The 18,685-nt window shown below is 37.5% G+C and overlaps 1 protein-coding gene across 3 annotated transcripts in view; it reads right to left on the bottom strand.

The window, feature by feature from the left end:
- The window catches only part of TCF12 (transcription factor 12), a 167,139-nt gene that overhangs the window by 105,742 nt on the left and 42,712 nt on the right, over positions 1-18,685 (bottom strand). For all 3 annotated transcript variants that reach the window (XM_074155446.1, XM_074155444.1, XM_074155445.1), the window contains exons 4-6: positions 15,844-15,917; positions 12,040-12,108; positions 1,057-1,159 (exon numbers count right to left, since the gene is read on the bottom strand). In XM_074155446.1, the coding sequence (XP_074011547.1) occupies positions 1,057-1,159; positions 12,040-12,108; positions 15,844-15,917 (246 nt within the window). The remainder of the gene's footprint in view (positions 1-1,056; positions 1,160-12,039; positions 12,109-15,843; positions 15,918-18,685) is intronic.

The following is an 18,685-nucleotide window of genomic DNA, read 5'->3' as shown; positions in this document are numbered from 1 at the left end:
ATAGCTGTGCTTTGTCTGTCTCTGTTTCAGAGAAAATTTAAGTAGTAAACAAAGACTGAGCAAAGTAGAAAGATTTCCAAAAGAAATTGCAGACCACCAGGATTTGGATTTAGGTAATCCACTTAGATTACCATGGCTATGTCTTAAAAGGACAATACTGAGATCACAAAATAGGTCATGTCTACAACACACAGAATACATAAGTGAAACAATGCCAATTGGACAAATTCAGAAAAAATATTCAGAGTCATCCCTAAGTTTAAGACACAAGGAAAAAAAAAAAAAAAGACCATGTATTGCCAAACAATAAATATTTTGAAATAAACATTGTTATGTTCCAAACTGGAATAGGGAGAAGAGTTTCAAACAAAGTCATCAATTCATTAACATGTTTCAGGTAACACAAAAGCACAGGCAATGAAGAAAAAGCTTTCAATACCTAAGCCCACAATATAATTCACATTTTGCTTGCTTGTTTTTCCAGTTTCATAAGCAGAAAATGTTGCACACCCACAGGCCTGGAAGCAGTAACAACAATTACCTAGCAAAATAGGAGTTTGTCTCTACTTCTTAGAAGTGCCAATGTTTCCAATACAACAAATATCGAAGAAATTAGAAAATTAAAAATAAGAGGCAAGCCCTCAAATTAGTGAGGAAAAGCCTAAAGTAAATCGGTAGGTAGTTCAGGAATCAATAGTGTTAGAAATATAGTAATTTTTTTTAAAATGCACAAATTAAGAATTGCTATAGATGTCTTCTCAGCAAAAGTAAAGGGAAATTCTGATTTAAAATAATTTAGGATTTTAAAGAGAAATGTAAAAATCAAATAAAAATATATCAGCTTTCTAGGTTCCTTCTTCTAAAAAGTCCTGGACAATGGCCTTTATGAGGAATTTGCTCAACATAAAAAGATTTCAGTAGGAGAGTCAGTGCTGCTATAAGAAACAGAGCAACTTCCAGATGCTTGACATGTCAGGCCGAGACAAGGGAATGAAAAATGTCTCTTTCTGACCAAAGAGGCTTTGAGGGGATACTCGCAAAGAATTACCTACTTACCCATCAGATTTGAGTTCATGAAAGGTGTCGGGGACAATCCTTCATGGGGCCCTAATCGACTGTCATTCAAGTGATCACTGTAATGAGGACTGTCTGCAAAACCCTAGAGAAAAAAAAGACCAGAGTATTAAACAGATTATTTGGCAGCCCTGCTAATTGAGTGTAATGACACTTTCCTAATTAAATGTGCAGAGTCACAATTGGTCATTAATCACAAAAGTTGGCTTTTGGGTCTATCTCACAGAAATTACTCCCTGCCCACATTTTACTTTCTCCCCCTTTTTTTTTTTTCTCCCCCATCAAAAAGAAACCACGTATTTCTTTATAAGCTGTGTCCTCATGGACAATATTTCTAAAAATTGGATAATACTGGGATATTTTGATATTTGAATCCTCTTAATGTTAAGTTGCTAACCCCAGAAAATAAAATTAGTCTGAAGAAGTTGCAACTGATAATTTTTTTTTTCCCTAAGATTTCTGTTTGCATTAATAAAACAACACAGTAAAAAAGGTTAGGAAGAGCCAGATATTAGGAAAAAATGTTAGTGCAAATGAGAAGAAGGAATTCCATTTCCCCTTGCAGCCTGCTATTAATGTTACAGATTAATAGGCATTTTGACACTATCACATTACTAAAACAGCATAGCTGACAAAAGATTTACTTCCAAATAGTGATTAAACAAACAACTTTGTCACCCGATTTGCAAACAAGCACTCAAACTGAAATACGGATTTTCCTTTTCCAGCATTAGTACAGCCAGTGTAGCAGGCTTGGAGTGACCCTTATCCAGTGGGGAAACACTGCCTCATTAGAAGCCTGAGCCAAAGCAGAGAGACAGAAAACACAGAAGCCCTAAGATGCACATATTATTTAATTAACCCAATTACTTAAAATTCTCTTTTGTACGTTGTAGAATGTATGAAAAGGTACAAACATGGTATTTGCCATTCAGACTGATCAGATGTGCACTGAATCACTTCTTCTGTACCAAAACATAACAGATCTGGCACTCAAAATTGCACCTACTTTGTAGCCAAAGTTTTGAAAAACATTCTGTAAACCTTACAATTCCCGCTTCTTCACTTCTCTAAGCCTGGTAGAGAGAACCCAAAAGCTCAGGCCTAATTAAGGGAGGGGGAGAAATTGTTCACAGCTACCAGAAACAATCTCAAGTGCCCTGGGACTATAAAATCATCAATCACCAAACATTTATCATTTTTTCAGACCGCAGGCTCGCATTCAAGACAACATTAATGGGGCTGAAACAGGCCTGATGATCTTTGCAGGCGTGCTGTCAGTTCTACCAAAGGGCTAAAGAACTGTCAAATCATTGCTGCTGCTTATGGATGCACGTCACAACTCTTGCTGCTATTCGGCTTTAAAAGTAATCTTCTGGGAGTCCCAACTCCCACATGAATCTTTGGCTGACTTTATCTACTTCAGAATCAGCGATACACATGTGATAGGCATCCAGAAACAATCTTAGTGACATTTACAACTTGGTTATGACCACAAGGGTGTCCTCTGGTAACCATGACCTAGCCCTGTCTGTCAGACAAGCAGTGTGTAGCAGCAGCTGCCGAGGAAACAGAGTGGCTCCTAGCTAAGGTCACCACATGTGGTTTATTTTTATGCTGAAATGAAACAAAAAGAAATTAAATCTGCTGAACAGAAACAAAAATTTGCAAATAGAGGACCAAAAAAAAATAAAGCTCCCAAGAAGGTAGCTTCCTATTTGGCTCTTGGCTTGCACTCATTAGTGTGGGGTTTTTTTAAAGCCTTTTTCCCTAAGACAATACCTCCACTATATTTTATTATATTTTTATATTTTATATTTATATATTTTATTATATTATTATATTTTATTATATTATTAGAAACTAAGGAGGACACTATCAGTGATAAAAGATAATTTTTATCTCAGACATTCAGAAAGTGGTGCCTAGATGAGCCCTGGAAACTGAAATCTTCAAGAGATCTTCACTTACAAAGTAAATAATAAAACAACTGAAAACGTAACGGGGTAAGACTCATTTCACACTCAGTTACACATCATGCACCACAGTCTACCTAATGCACAGGATTAATAATATTCCTCCCCAAGTTAATATTGCGTATTTCCCCTCAAAACAGAGGAACCGGAGATGTGGGTGGAAAGTTTACACAGAAAGGAATGTTCTCCCTTCTACTGTCAGAATGCCTTCAAATAATCCTTTACACATCATCTTCTTTTCAGATACACTCTCAGTTTCCCAGAACACACTTCCATCCAATTACCACAGCAAAGTTATATTTCTACACCACTAGAAAAATCAACTACTTTATCTAACTGAAGAACATTGCAAGAAGTCCTTCACAACACTAAAGCCATAGAAAACAGAACATTTACTATAGGGTGGATGGGGGGGTGGAGGAGGAAATGTACTAAAGGCATATGAAAGTATTTTAAATAGAATTGTTTTTTCTGTACTTGAATTCAATTCCTAACTAAAATTAATCACATCAGGCATTTCATTCTTTGCCATGCATTACAGAATTTACCCTTATGCAAAGTGTAATCGCTCTCAGCCTTCATCTACAGTGGACCTATGCAAAGAGGTCTTAACTTGGCCACCATCCTTGACACCAGTTATTCAGGGTCCTAATAATGAGTTATGGATTATTAGATCAAGCAGCAGAGTTTGGAATTAGAAACCCTGGGCTGATTCCCACATATAAAACTCACCCACACTAAATGAATACAAAATAACCACAAACACACACAGCTTTGATTTAACAAACCTCTTTTGCACTTCACAAAAGCAAATTAAGCAAAATCAGAAGAGCGCTAAGAACAATGATTTAAATTACACAGAGTTAATTCAGAGCATTCTCCACATTTAAGCTGTACTTCAAATAAAATTGCATTTCTGATACCATTCCTTGCTTTTACATCTGTATGGTTAACTTACATAATAAACAGCATAGAGCTCTACTGGGAAGAGCTGTAATCAATCATAGATGAAAACTTCAGAAGCTTCCAATAGCTTCTGAAAAGCTACTGGAAGCTTCTAGTTGTACAATCAATGCTTTAAAAAAAAAAAAGTATTTTACAAATATGATAGTGCAAATTGACAACATATGCTTACTGCTTAAGGAAGAATGCAGTTGAGAGCCTTAAAAAGTCTGTCTGTAACACCAATAAAGAAGAGCAGTTTATTAAAAGGTACATCCCACCTGTGTGACTCAGTAACATAGAGAAAATACCATCAGCTGGCATCTGAACTCATCCCTCATGGCAATGGCAACAGAAGGTGGTGGAAGTGATATATAAAAATTTCTATCAGAGCCCCTTTTCAAATCTATGTTTTAAAGAAGACTCAATATATACTGCCAAATTTCATTCTTTCTTTCTGAGAAAGGAAGGAACTTTCAGTTCACAGCAATTTTGAAGACAACTCTCTGAAAGGGGCCTCACTTGACAGCAGGTAGATTGATACAGGCTGCAAGCAGAGGCAGGAGCTAATTAGTTATGCCAAAAGCTATTCTGCCTCTTGGGAAGAGCTATTTGAGGACACATACTCTGACCTGACTCTACTGGAGCAGGCTGGCGATGTCATTCTTTGGACCACAGGTGGGCTTCCACAGCCCTTTGGAGGACTGCTACCTACTGTCACCGGCAGGGCAGGCTTGACACAGCCAGGCTGGAAGGAGACGCTCCATGCTGAGTCCACATCCCCACTTCCGCCACCTTTGCTCCCCAGCCAATGTGCCGATGGATTAGCATGCAGAGTGCACAGTGGGAGTATTTCGCAAATAACTGGCAAAAAGTCTGCAAAATAGGAGTTACTTGACAAACCTATTTTCTGTTCTGAGCACCCTTATTCTGAAGGGACTGCTGACCGCTTGGGGCATTTTTCTGTTTACAGAAAGAAAACTGGTTTTGAAGATGATTAGATGCCATAACTGTAAACTCAAATCCAACTTGTTTGTTCCAACCTCTTATAAAGCTACTACAAAACCAATCTTTAACCTTCCCAAAGGAAGACAAAAACGTTTCTTTCTGTATTGTTATAGCCCCAATAAAGGCTAAAAGTGGCTAACCCTTCCCTTACAGCATTCTGTAATATTCTCACTGTTCATTCAGCAAGAGGCGTCTCCCTGGATTTCAGTCTCACTGCATGTTTGTGATCAGAAAGACAGATACATGTACAAATAAAAGCAACAAGTATTGTCTACCAATAATACCTGTCATGAAATGCAGCTGAAAGACTATGACTAATTAGCACTACAATTTAACTGAGTAGGCAAAGTCACTCTCAACACTGAGTGCTCTAACATTTTATTCATTTTCCACACATTTCATTGGATTAGAGTGATGTTTTCTAATATTTCAATAAATTAGGTTCATCAATTAAAAAAAAAAAATCAAAAAATCTTCTGGGTAAGATGCCACAAGTGTCCAAGTGATTTAGACTTTATCTGTATCAGAAGGATCTTCCATGCACAAGTATGCTAACACAGCCAAACCAATTAAAAATCAGACTATTTACAAAATCATATATAGTTGTATACAGGACACCTGAAAATTATCTTACAGAATGTATTGTTCTAGAAGACCCAGAAGACAAAATGGAAAATCAGAGAAAACACACTCCTTATTAGGCATGCTTATGCTACCAAACCGTAAGGGAAGGAACGACACAATGAGCTTATGTCCCATTTTACAAACTAAAATGGTAATTAACCTCCTAAAATTCTGTCTTTCAACAACCATTAAAATGCTGCCATTTTGGGTTAAGTTAATCACAGAACTCACCGAAGAACAAGCCAAAAAGCCTCCCTGGTTCACTGTTCCTACCCCTTTTCATTGCACTGGTTCCAGGGCTTCTGCAGGATTCATCCTCTCCCTTTCGCTTCCACTTCGAAAGCATAAAACTATCGTCCCTTAGTAATTATTTCCTGAAGTCACACCAGGATTTGTCCATACATCAGCAAAACTGTCCTCCTGACCCACTCAAGTTGTAGGTTTTTTGGTTTTGTTATCAAACAAGCACAACATCCTACTTCCACTTCAGGGTCAAATTGGAAAAATGAGGGAGACACTGTAACTACATGGCACACAATGTTCCCATGCATTTATTGGCTTCATGGAATAACTACTACTCCATAGCATTTTATTTGCTCAAGACCTCTAAACAAGAGAAAACAGGCTTCTTTCCTTTGTTTCTCCTCCCTTATCCTCAAGCCCTCTCCTACACAAGTGCCTGGGAATAAACCAAAATCAGACCCAGTCATGGGTCATAATGAAGCTGCCAGATCAGTAAGTGGGTATTTGTGTTTTAGCAACTTACAGTATAGCTCAATGATCTCCTTTAAACTTAAGACATTCAAATTCCACTAAAATGGATGGTTGACTTCAGTTTGACATGGCTACAGACCAAAAGATTAAATTTAATGAATGCTGCTTCTGATTTCTCGAGTTTTATAGTTTGGCTGAGCTTAGCTAACAAATATTAGTTGTTTACAACTCAGGAATACTGAGGTCCCTTCCAAGCTAAATTTGGCTAGGATCCTATGATTCAGGCAACAGTCATCGAAATGACTAATGTGTAAACGAACAACAGCGGATCTACTGATGAAATCCACTTTATTTTGGATTATCTCTCTCCAAACTAATCTGAGAGCTCTAAAGACAACCAAGAGGGGAAAAAAACTCAAGGGGGGTGGAAGCGGAGAGAGAAAGCAAGACACAGAGACAGGCAGAGACAGCCGGACAGACCCAAAGAGACCGACTTCACCCAGGAACGTGGTGGTGAGTCAGTGACTGAGATTAGACAAGAGGCTCTGGGCAATAGCCATATCAAGGTGTCCCAGCTAATTTAAAAGATTATGGATTATGTGATCACATACGTTTCCAGAAATAAACAAGCATTTTGTTCTGAAAAGAGTATTTTCAGTCAATGAATCTACATATTTGTCAATGGCTCCTACAGGAAAGACTACAGAGCCAAAACCTGGCTGGGTCTACTGAGCACAAGGATCAGGAAGAACCTTGCAAAAATGAAGGTAAGAGAACAATAAATCCACTGGCATTATGACCAATAACTAAAATGAATAGCAGCTTCTTCAATAACCAAATTTTTTCTAACACAATCGATAATAAATGCATCCAGCAACCTGATTTTCTCTGGTGCAACAGCACCAACATCCTCCATAAGGGCAACACGCAGGTCTGTCATAGGTCAAACACAAAATTACCTTATCTTTCTAAACAAGGAAAAAAGGCGGCGAGGTAAGGGGGGACAGAGCAGACAGACAATGATGGGAGACTCCCCACACTCCTTAGACCATTTCACCCATATTACTGTCTGTTAGAATGATAGAATAAGTTTAGGTTGAAAGGGACCTTTAAGATTATTTAGTTCCAACCCCCCTGCCCTGGGCAGGGACACCTCCAACTAGACCAGGTTGCTCAAAGCCCCATCCAGCCTTGTCTTGAACTTGAACTGATTGTTGCCTGCTACAATCCAAAAGCTAAGAAACCGAGCTGAAGACCCATCTGATGTACCAGAAAACAACCACCTCTCCCCTCCGCAGGCTCCCTGTGTCCCATCTTACAGCCCGCTGAGAACAGGAAGTACTTAAACCCCATCTTACTGTGCAAGAAACTTGTGTAATACTTATTAAGCAGACGAATGAATGCTGTTAGCTGGTGGAGATCACCCAACCGCACCAGAAACAAGGAGCTGTACACTTTCTAGTTTTAGTTCTGATTCCCTTTCACTACCAGCAAGTTTTAACTTTCCACTACAACATCCTAAAAATAGAAATTAGCTTTATACATTACTTGGTCACCCGCTACACATCGGGGAGGAAAAAAGCATATAGGGCTACCCCAGATTTCAGGTGTTATTGGAAAAAGTAAAGAGAGCTTTCACAAGCATCCTCTAAGTGTCACCATAAGTTACATACTTTGTAACAGAGCTCTAAAAATATTCATTAGCTTATTTCCTCATATCAAGTTGAAACAGATGGAAACTATGTGTGCAGGAATGGAACATGAGAACTGTTTATTTAATTTTTTAACCTGGTAGAGCTTTGGAAGAGGAAGGGGAACATAACACAACAAACAAGGAATCTATTTTGAAATAATCACAATTTTCTCCAGTTCTAAATCCATTTCCAGGAAGTTAACTTAGTGAATGATTCATTTGATTTTAAACAGTTAAACCCAATGGCCAATTACACCTCTCTAAACTCTTGTGAGACAAATATCAACATGATATGTAATGGGACAATGGAAAACTAATTTGCGAACAGGTTCCAATGCTAATTTCAATGTGATAGGTAGTTGCAATTAAAAAAAAAATTAAAAAAACACAACACCAAAACACCACCAGAACATCCCACTTCTCCAATATAGCTTATATGACTGAGACCAGATTTTTCTAGGTCTTATCTAAGCTATAATCCAGGAAATAAAATAATACAAGCATAGCCAGCATACTAACAATAAACGCTTAAAGATAATGCTTAAAAACCTAACTAAAGTATTCATAACTTAAATATCAGAACTTGCTTCAAAAAAGTGTTGCCCATAAATCAAGTTACAAAGCAAGCTGCAGTTGCGAAAGTGTCCTGTGCACTGAATATGGGATATTTAATTTTGGCTTTGATTTCACACTGAATCATCTGCTTACTTATAGAATACATCAGGAAAAGCAAATAACCAGCAGAAGAACCACCAAACAACCTCCCTCCCCCGCAAAAAAAAAACCCAACAGAGGACAAAAAGGACACAAATACAACAGACTTGATAAACACTTACTGTATTTCTGTGTCCCTCTTGTCTTGTTTTGCTATTTAACAGCTTCCTTTCTTGTTATGTACCTGAGATTAAGAGGTATAAAATACTATTTCAAAACCTGCTATCTCAATACTATTTTTTGACTTCTTTGCAAATTAAAAGTACCACTGGTGGTAGGGAGGGAAGAATAGTTTGGGCATATAGTATTTTGGGTTCCAATTCACGTCCGAGTCTTTTACATACAATAGAGGGCACAACCTGTTGACTGATGCTACAAAACCATCTAAATCTAGCAGTGGTGTCTTGATCAGTTCAACTCTGGCTTCAAGCAGATATATAGCAGAGTTATGTAAATGAAAGGGAGGATAAACTGCAAACTCAATACTGAAGCTAGATTCTATGTTAAATTAGGTCAAAATGTACACTCGCAGCTTTTAGTGCAATATACATGCTGGAAGACACTTAAAACACCCACAGTTCAGATTTTGGAAGAAAAATACCTCAGCTAATTCACACTAAATTTTAAACAGTTAAAACTATTATGTGTGTATATATAAAAAGGCTATCCAGCAAGGAAATGTCTTAAGAAAAATATTTTTAGATTTGCTTGATCTGGAGACAGCAATCTAAACAGATGAAAAACTAACTTGCTTCTTTTACTGCAAAGACATGCTAGAAAAAAATCAAAACAATGAAAGAAAACCTCACAGAGCATTATTCTTCATGAAATAAAAGCAATCATTATCCACTCCACAATAAAAACTATGGTAGAAAAGTGTTTAATTAAAATCAATGTTTACCCCCAAAAAAGTGATGATACCAATTTGTTGCTAGGTTATGAGTATAAATTACAACTCCAAATAAAGCAGGAAAGGTAGGAATTTCAGAAGCATCTCACAAAAGGAAGACAAAACTTTCAAGTGCCATAGGGCAACATATTACTGTGCAGCAAACATGCTACTTGGTTCAAGTACCTCAGAATTTCTTCCAAAGAGCTCAGTAGAGCAAGGCTTTCAAAAAGCAGTTTTACAGTCCTCCACAACATACACCATGAGCCAGCTACACTTCTAATGCAAGGGATTCTGAACACATGCAAAAATATCTCTACATCACTCACGTAAGGGAGGAACTTCCATACATTAACCCAAAGATATTCACAGAAAAACCCCTTCTGTTGCACATACAGAAGTAAAAGCAAGATTGGAGGCTTGGAAGAAAAACAAGCACCACAACAGATAGGAAATTTTGACACGGTATTGTACATGGACTTCAGTATAACCATTCAAGAATGAGGGCAACCACCAGCACTTTGCAGAATTCTACTGACTTGCTAATTACTATTCCTGAATTATTCCTCTAAAAAATAAAGCTTTCTTACATTTCCTTTTTTTTCCCCCACTACAGATGTATTTTCAAAATGATTCGTTTTTCTAACAAAACATTTGGCCTATGCAAAAGAGATTTTGCACACAGAAGTCCCTAATGTCCCAATTTATACCTTTGCACAAATTTAAGATCATCACAGCCAATTATAATACAAGTACCCACTGCTCTTTCAGTGTTAGAACACTATTTAACATTATTAGTAATGAAAAAACAAGGCTCATATAAGATTTTCTCAAGCCTGCAGTGATTCTCAGACTTCAATGTTAGTTCAAAACACTACTAAAATAAGAGTATTTTAGCTTTCAATAAGTTATTACCAGAGACTCTTACAATAAATTATGGGATACAAGAGAAGGATCTTTTGTGATTTAATTATTGATCAAAAGATTAAAATTAGCAAACACACACCCCACCCCAAGCACAAGAATATACATTCAGTTTTCAGAGTGAAAAGTTGTTACCAATGTGTTCTCCCCGCCTCCCCCAAAAACCATACTTAGACCAACATTCTTCAACAATTCCATGAATAAGTCAAAAACAGCGAGTGAACAAAGACATAGTAAAGTTTGCTGATAACAAAAAGTATTTATAAATAATCCCAACTAGTGCAGAGTTGCAAAGCAGGTTCTCCATGAAATTGGCAATAAAACAGCAGATAAAATTTGGTGTAAATAAATACAAAAGAAGCATGTAAAAAACTAAGTCAATGGCCTATGTTAACTACTAAACAATGTAAGAAAAAAAAATCTTATTTTTCTACACAGTTTTTAAAACAGTATCACTTCAGGGCTCAGTGACAGTCAAAAAATGCAAGACTGGTGAATAAGAAGGTGGTGAATAAGAAGGTGAAGAAGGTGCTGAATAAGAAAGGAACAGAGAATGAAAGTATCATTATGTCATGCAGAAATTGATGGTATACCCTCATCTTGACTAGTGCATGCAACTGTAATCACCCTAACTCTTAAGTTATACGGAAGAGGCAGAAAGATTCAGAGAATGGCACCAAGAACTAACCACAGGTTAGGAGAAGTTACTATACAAGCAGAGACCAATAGACTAGTATTCTTCAATTTGGTTGGGAAGAGGACAGACAGACAAGTGGCATGCAAATAAAGATGTTTGTGGAAAAAAAAAATTAAAAAATCATGTAGTACATCAGTAACAACCAATCATTACTATTCAGAACACAGGAACATGGTGGAAATCAGCTAAATCACTCGAGACAAAAACATCAATACTTTTGCCACAGAATGCTTGTAATTATTGCCAAAACTAGTCGAAGTCTGAAAAAAATCACAACTTGCAGAGAACAAGTCCACCGATAGCTATAAGAACAACGTCCAAAAGGTCGGCTCTGTTCAGTAAATCTCCTAAGCCCCTCAATGCTGGGCTTTGCCAGGAGAGTAGGACAGTACAGGTGGCAAAATATTTACCCTATACTTACACTCTTTCCTTAAGCATCATTGCTAGACACAATCAGACCATCTATACTGACCTGAACAGACCTTCGGCAGGAGCTGAGAAAGGAAGATCTCCCTTAGCCAGTCTTTTATTACCTTATTTAATTTGCCTTTAACAGGTATGTACTTAACTAGCACCGAATTCCAATTCTATTTAATGGAAAATTGCTTATCTTTACGTGCCTTTGGAAATCCCAGACAATAATGGGCCAGCAGTTTAAATTCTTAAATAATCTGGTCACTGTATTCGGACCTTTAAACAAAAACTCCAGTAGTAGGCTGCACCCAGGTTTAAAAAAAAAAAAAAATTAAAAAAAATCACATGCGAGAAAAAGAGTAAGTGGTACCTCTTGAGGTTTCAACTTTTCTATATCCGTGGAGAGGTCTGAGCTTTTTCCATGAAGACTGCCATTCTCCTGTAAACAGGCAATTAGTAAGCACAATTAGGAGAAGAATAACATTCTATATTGAAATTACAGCGGAAAAATCACTGGATTTTGAAGTTAAGAGTTGAACATGTAAGACAATTATAACTTATTTAAACTCTGTATGTTAATTACCACAAGGAATAACCTAGGAATGTAAAAGGCTGAATGTATCATTTGCCCTGCCTCTTGAGGAACATTCATGTACAGTCTTACGATACAGACCCACACACTCATTTTAGCTCTTCCTCAGAGTGATCTGATCTGGTAGCATATGAAGTAGTAGTCAGAACTTACCTTTATTCGAAATTCTGAACCACTAGTGTAATGTGGCTCATTGCGGGGGGAAACAAACCAAAAAATAAAGACCATACATCTTACCCACAATTTATGCATGCAAACTTCATTTAGACTGGTAAATGAAGTCCAGTGCTTTTTCAGTGATTTCAGTGCAGAAGAACTTTCTTTCTTTCTTTGTTCTACTTTTTTGCAGAGTAACATGGCCATGGGATGAATTAATTTGTGCCTCTTAACCATTACCAATTCTATCTACAGACAGTATATATTTCTAGTGTTCATCACTTTTTCGGGGAAAACACAGGAATGGAGTTTTCCTGTAAAAGTAATTCAGTTTTCTTTAAAAGAAAACTGTTGTGATTGAAATGACATCCCAGACAACCATTCTTTAATGCTTCATGAAAGGCCTCTACAGAAAGTTGGGCGGGTTTTTCCCCTCTCACTATCAAATTTTTTAGGTGTATTGAAGGCCTGGGCAAAGATCTACATTCGTCAGCCAAATCCTCTGAATTCCTTTGGGTAGCCACTTCACATCAACTCTGTGTAATATCTATCCCGTCGCTGTGGCACAGGCCTTCCTTATTCCTCAGCGCATGAAGATGGTATTCTCCATAAAACCAAGGAGATGCACATGTTTTGTAATTTTCCAAAGCCTAGCAACAGAGGCTGACATCTCTTAAGACAACCCAACCACACAGGGCTCTTGGGAAGATCTACACCTACCAGCCTCCACTGCCTGATCAGTGATCCCATCAGGAGCTGCTGCTGTACCCATGCTTTGGGACTGCTGAGCAAACAGCTCACAGCTAAGCTGACCCCACAGAGAAATTTTATGGACAGTCTTAATATCACACTCTGTGCTAACATGAGACTTGCTCTTAAATTTACATCATTTAGCAGGCTTTCAAAAAAAAAAAAAATTAGTGTAGGAAGACATTTGTAAAAATACTCAACTTAAAATAATCTTTCACTAGAATTTAGTACTATTGGAGTTTCTTTTTCCCCCCACATGATTTCTGCTGCCTTTAGACAAATCCTCTATTGAAGTGAAGAAAACTACCACCTGAAGCTACAGGAACAAATGAATTTTTTTTTTTTTTTAAAAGAGAAGTCAAGACATACAAAACATCGTTTTGGGAGACACAGAGAAGAGGTGAACTTGATTATTTCATTTTTAGTTTATAAATCAAGAAAGTTTGTATACAAGTACTTGGTCTTCTCCTGTTCTAAATACAGTGAGGCACACAACACCATACTATAAAATCATTAAATTCAGCCACAAATACAAGTAGGGAAATAAATCTACACAACAGTATTTTCAAAGACCCTAACTTTCTGAAAAAAATCAGACAATATGCACTGCCAATTCTCTAATTAAACATGCTTTATAATGTATTTAAGTTGAATTAAGAAAGACCTATTAAAACAGTATGCCCCAGTTTAAAAAAAAAAAAAAACACAACTTATTTTCTTTAAAAAAAAAAATCCACCACCAAAACCAAATCCAAAACAACATCAACAAAGAACCCATCACAAGTCGTAAATAACTGGTGCTTCAGAATGAACTCTCAGTATCATCTCAAATTACTAGCATGCAAGAGAAAAATCCTCTGCCCTTTGCCAGCAGAGGAATAAATACTTCAATAACATTCTGGGGATAGATTCCATCAACTCTTTGCAATATATACAGTTTGGCTACAGTCCAACTGGCTTTAGCTGAAACTGTCCTAATATAAATTATGATTCAGCAAGAATTGTTCGCTGGGAGGATAATTTTTTTTTTTTCTGCCTCACTCCTTTTCCTTTTTTTTTTTTTCTTTTTAAATATAAACTAATTTAAGTCTAAGTTACAAAAGCTCGGGGGAGAGGGACACCTGCTATGTATAAGAATTTAACATCTCCCTTTTTCCTGCAGCCTTCCATGGGGCTCAAGAAAAACCTACATTTACATTTGCTTTACTTAATGATACACCCAAACAGCACCAACCTCTTGCTATGATTCTAACTTCTGGTATACCTCTGTTAGAGCACTAACACCTGCCTTTAATTACCAACTTTAGCATACGATTTGTGGAGGGATTGATTCTTGACCGATGTTTAAATTTCCTAGTCATGATCTTCAGTTATAATAAAAAAATACATAAATAAACAAAACCAAGCAACCAACTGAACACCAACACACCAGGCACCCCGAATTACATTACTGGAATGCCAGTTGGCTGATCCTCTAACATAAAAAAAATGTGTGCTTTATATAGGCACCTAGCCAATGAATCACAAGCTCAAATTCCAGTTAGGTCAGCTCATGATTGATTAAAATTGATCAGCAACATCAAAAACAAGTGTTGAAACACCAAATACATACAATAAGAATATAAGTTACTTAAAGTTGTGCAATAGGATTCCATTTCAAATGTAGAAAAGGCATCTAAAGGCTGGGCTTCACGCCTCAAATTACGCAGGATGTTTTAAAAGAATGCCTAATTTCTATGTTGCAGAAACACTTTTGCAACCCATAAAGATCTTCTATCTTTTCACTATAATTTACTTACCAAAGATCAACGGAAAAATTGGGAGTCCAGGGTAAGTCTTTCTAATGCTGTCCTCCTAAGTCAGACAGAGACTTTAACACTACCCAGTGAGCCGGACGAGACCATGCAGCCTCCCCACCTCATTCCACAGCAAGAGAAAGCTGCAAAGGTGCAAGAGCTCACACAACGCTCTGGCTCAAGGGTACTGAAACCAGAACAGATTATTTAGGCTAGGCCCATCAGTTATGTTGTGTATTTCTAGTAATTAATTCATTAGGTACTCAGCTCATTGGCTTTTTAGGGAGTAGATATTCATAAAAAGATAACTGAGTAGATGAAAGGGAATGTGATTTACTAAGGGGAAAGCCTGCTTTTGACCATTGAGTTGGGGTTTAAAAAGGCAATGTTATTTTAGAATATCAGATACTACCAAAAACCTTTAGCTCAATAAGCAAGATGAATGAAACTGCAACGGGAACAGGAGGAAGGTATTTAAAAAGAGAAGCCTCTCTCCAACACCATATCACAGCACATACTATAGCTGGCTAATGTCAATGGAGAGGCAAGTGTTCCCTATGCTTTACCAGTAAGTCTGCTCCTGAATAAGTAATACGACTTCTATTTTCATTTCCTGACCATAAGGTAAATAAAATGCATGTTTGTCATTCAAGTATACAGTTATGTACAGTTTGTTTTCATAAATTCTTAACCTATAAATTTTTTAGCCTTAGAAATCTGAATCGCTATTGCAGCATATCAAAGTCATTGAAGTCTCTAAAAGATGCTAATCTGAGTATTTAGAGGAGCTTACCCTTCAAAAACATTGTCAAATCATCTGCTGATTTTCACTGTATATTCCCATAAACTTTCACTATGAATCATTATGTGGGAACCTTACCCTTGAAGATTCATAGGAAGGACTTGGCTGACCGCTTGTTCCCCAGGATGTGGCACCTGTTCGCTCATCCATACCTAGCAATAAAAAGAAAAATACAGACCTATCAGAAAAGATAGCAAAAGCATAATGTTCTCTGATGCAACCTGAAAGCAAATTCATCTGCTTCCATACACTTAAAGCAAACTAATCCACTTCTGTATACTTAAAGCAGCCTTTCTAAAAACAAAACTTAAGATGAAAATTTCCGTGTTAATGAAGCTGGCTACAAAGCAACCTACTCATTTGGACACCTGCAGCTGCTGAAAACAGGAGCATAAAAAGTCAAGAAGATTTGCCAATCTGCAGTGCCTGCCCTACCCAATCCATCAGAAATTAGCATGAGTAACAAAACAAGTACAACGATGTTAGCCAGGCTTTTTACACAGCCTGATTTATCCTGCATCTTAAGTACTGAATATTGCAGCACATAATGTGAAATATATACTTGTTATCTACCCTGTGATCTCGTGTCTTGCTTAAGTATTGTACAATGTGCGAAATTATTTCCCCTACTTGGTCTTTACATGACATGCCAGATATTTTAGCATAAGGGGGGACAAAGGCAAGACAGACTGGTTCTATTTCAATGGCTTAAAAAAACCCCACAGAGACCCATGGTGTCTGCCCTGCTAAAACAGGAATCTTTAACTCTGTAACGGTTCTTTTAGAATCGGTTCCCTTTATGCAAATCCAGGTTACAGCTCAAAAGAGAAAGAGGAAGGAAAAAATAAGGAGATCTTTCAACTCAGTATCACAATATGTATCCCATGTTATCTAGCCAACAATTAGAAATACTGTTGCCAACACTCTCTCCAATTAATTTCTATTCAAAGTTAATTGGTCAAGCCAGCTTTAAACCACATTCCAAAACAACTAATTGCAAAAATACCTGAATTACTATAGCCAATTCATTCATATAGGATAAGGTTACTACCCTAGTAATCAGGTTTCTGATTATCTGTATCACAAGATATTTTTTTTAGTGGGTAGACCACTCCCATCCTAAATGGCAGACTTCCACGCACTTTGTCCTACAAAACACAACTCATTAGTTCCCTGTCACCCAAACTTCTCTCATAAGGAGTTTTGATATAAAGCATAAGTTCTTTATGTGATGTATAGTATAAACTATTTATAAAGCTTTATATGTCATAATTTATAAATAAGAACTAAATGTCACTATTTATAAATAAGAACTGAGTGCAAGTTACTCCATACAATCATCCCTAAACCCTAACTTATATTGCAACTATAAAATTTTCATGCATCTCTCTCAGTCTGGCCATACTAAAAAATAAAATGCAAGAAAATACTGTAAACCAGCTACCTATGGAGTAATAGTATTCTCGTCAAGATTTCTTCAAGAAATGTGTTTTATGAAGCTATAAAATACTGTTTTGACAAAGACAACCAGCAGAAGGCACTTTAACCTGAAAGTACAGTTCAACGACCCAGATAAAAAGCTGTAGGCACCTTTTGTGTGGTGCAGAAAAGATCCTCAAGGCTGGAGAATGCTCTGAAAATGCAAACCCACCACAGCATCGAGCAGCAGTTTGTGGAAGTTTGCTGCGTTCTGCAGCTGACGGCATTGTTGTTGTTTCCTTGTAACCGATCCAGGAGCTGAGTAAAAAGTCGTGGCTGGCACCGACAAAGGCAAAAGTAATCTTTTGGCACAACTGACTCTTTTCTGCCAGAAACAACAGTGCTAGTAATCCAGTGATTATCATAACAAGTCTTCCATTGCTTTAGTTTCAAATGAGACCGGCAGGGGTTGGAGGCAAAGAAAAATATCTTACTGCAAGACAAACTCTAAGACACAGTACATTGTATCAGCCCCTTTAGGAAATATGTCAGTAGATAATGGTTATGCACAGAGCGTTTGGATGCATGACCCCTCATCAGTAAAACATGTTACTCATTTAAAAATTTGAGTCAGTGGGACATAAGGGCTCATGTTAAGGTTCTGCTAAATCAGTGTGTGTACAGCTAAAAATTCTTGTATTTTAATTCTACCATTTGAATTATGCAAATAAATTGTTTAGAGAAACTGCTCAAAACCAAAATGTAGTCATTTAAGATAGGGAGGAAAACAAATTTCTAAATGGTTCCCAGAATTCTTTCTCTAAAAAAGCCCGGTACAGTTAGCTAGAGTAATCAGGAGTATCAACACGCTTTCCTTTTTTCTGCCAGATGTCTTTTTCCTCCTTTTCATGCAGCATTTTGTCTTTTCTTACAAGCACAAAAGAGGCTTGCATCTAGACCTACCCTGTACTCAGAATTTGCACCTGAGGCACGTGCATTCATACTTTAGAAGCTCCTTGAAGGCTGCAAGGGAGAATGTCAAACACTGCACACAGAACTCCTGCACTGCTGCTGCTGGACCTCTGGGTTTCACATGGATGGACACCCCTTGCTGCCCTCAGTCCTATCAAGAGCAGAGAACCGGTTGGCCAACAACGCTCACCCAGGAAATTGGACATGTGTCTACAGTGGTGCTCAAGGAATCTGCTCAGTGTCATACACTAATGTGCTATCCACCCATGACAGATGAAAAACAACCAAATGCTGCAAGAGACAAGACAAACTCTAGCAGGCTGGGCAAAACCAACCAACACATACTTTAATACAGCCCAAGGTAGCTCCATGTGAATGAGGCAGGAGCATAAGATTGACTTTCCAGATAGGAGGAGAGCCTGAAGCAGGGAACACACAGGAAGGAAGAACACAGAATCATCTGTGGTTATAAATTCAATAAAGTCTCAAAGCAAAAGTGCCATCAAAAGGGTTCAAGCATTTTCCTGGG

This window comes from Numenius arquata, chromosome 11 (assembly GCF_964106895.1).
Source record: "Numenius arquata chromosome 11, bNumArq3.hap1.1, whole genome shotgun sequence".
Classification (NCBI taxonomy): domain Eukaryota; kingdom Metazoa; phylum Chordata; class Aves; order Charadriiformes; family Scolopacidae; genus Numenius; species Numenius arquata.
The sequence above is the reverse complement of the archived record's forward strand: the minus strand, read 5'-3'. Positions and strand labels throughout refer to the sequence as shown.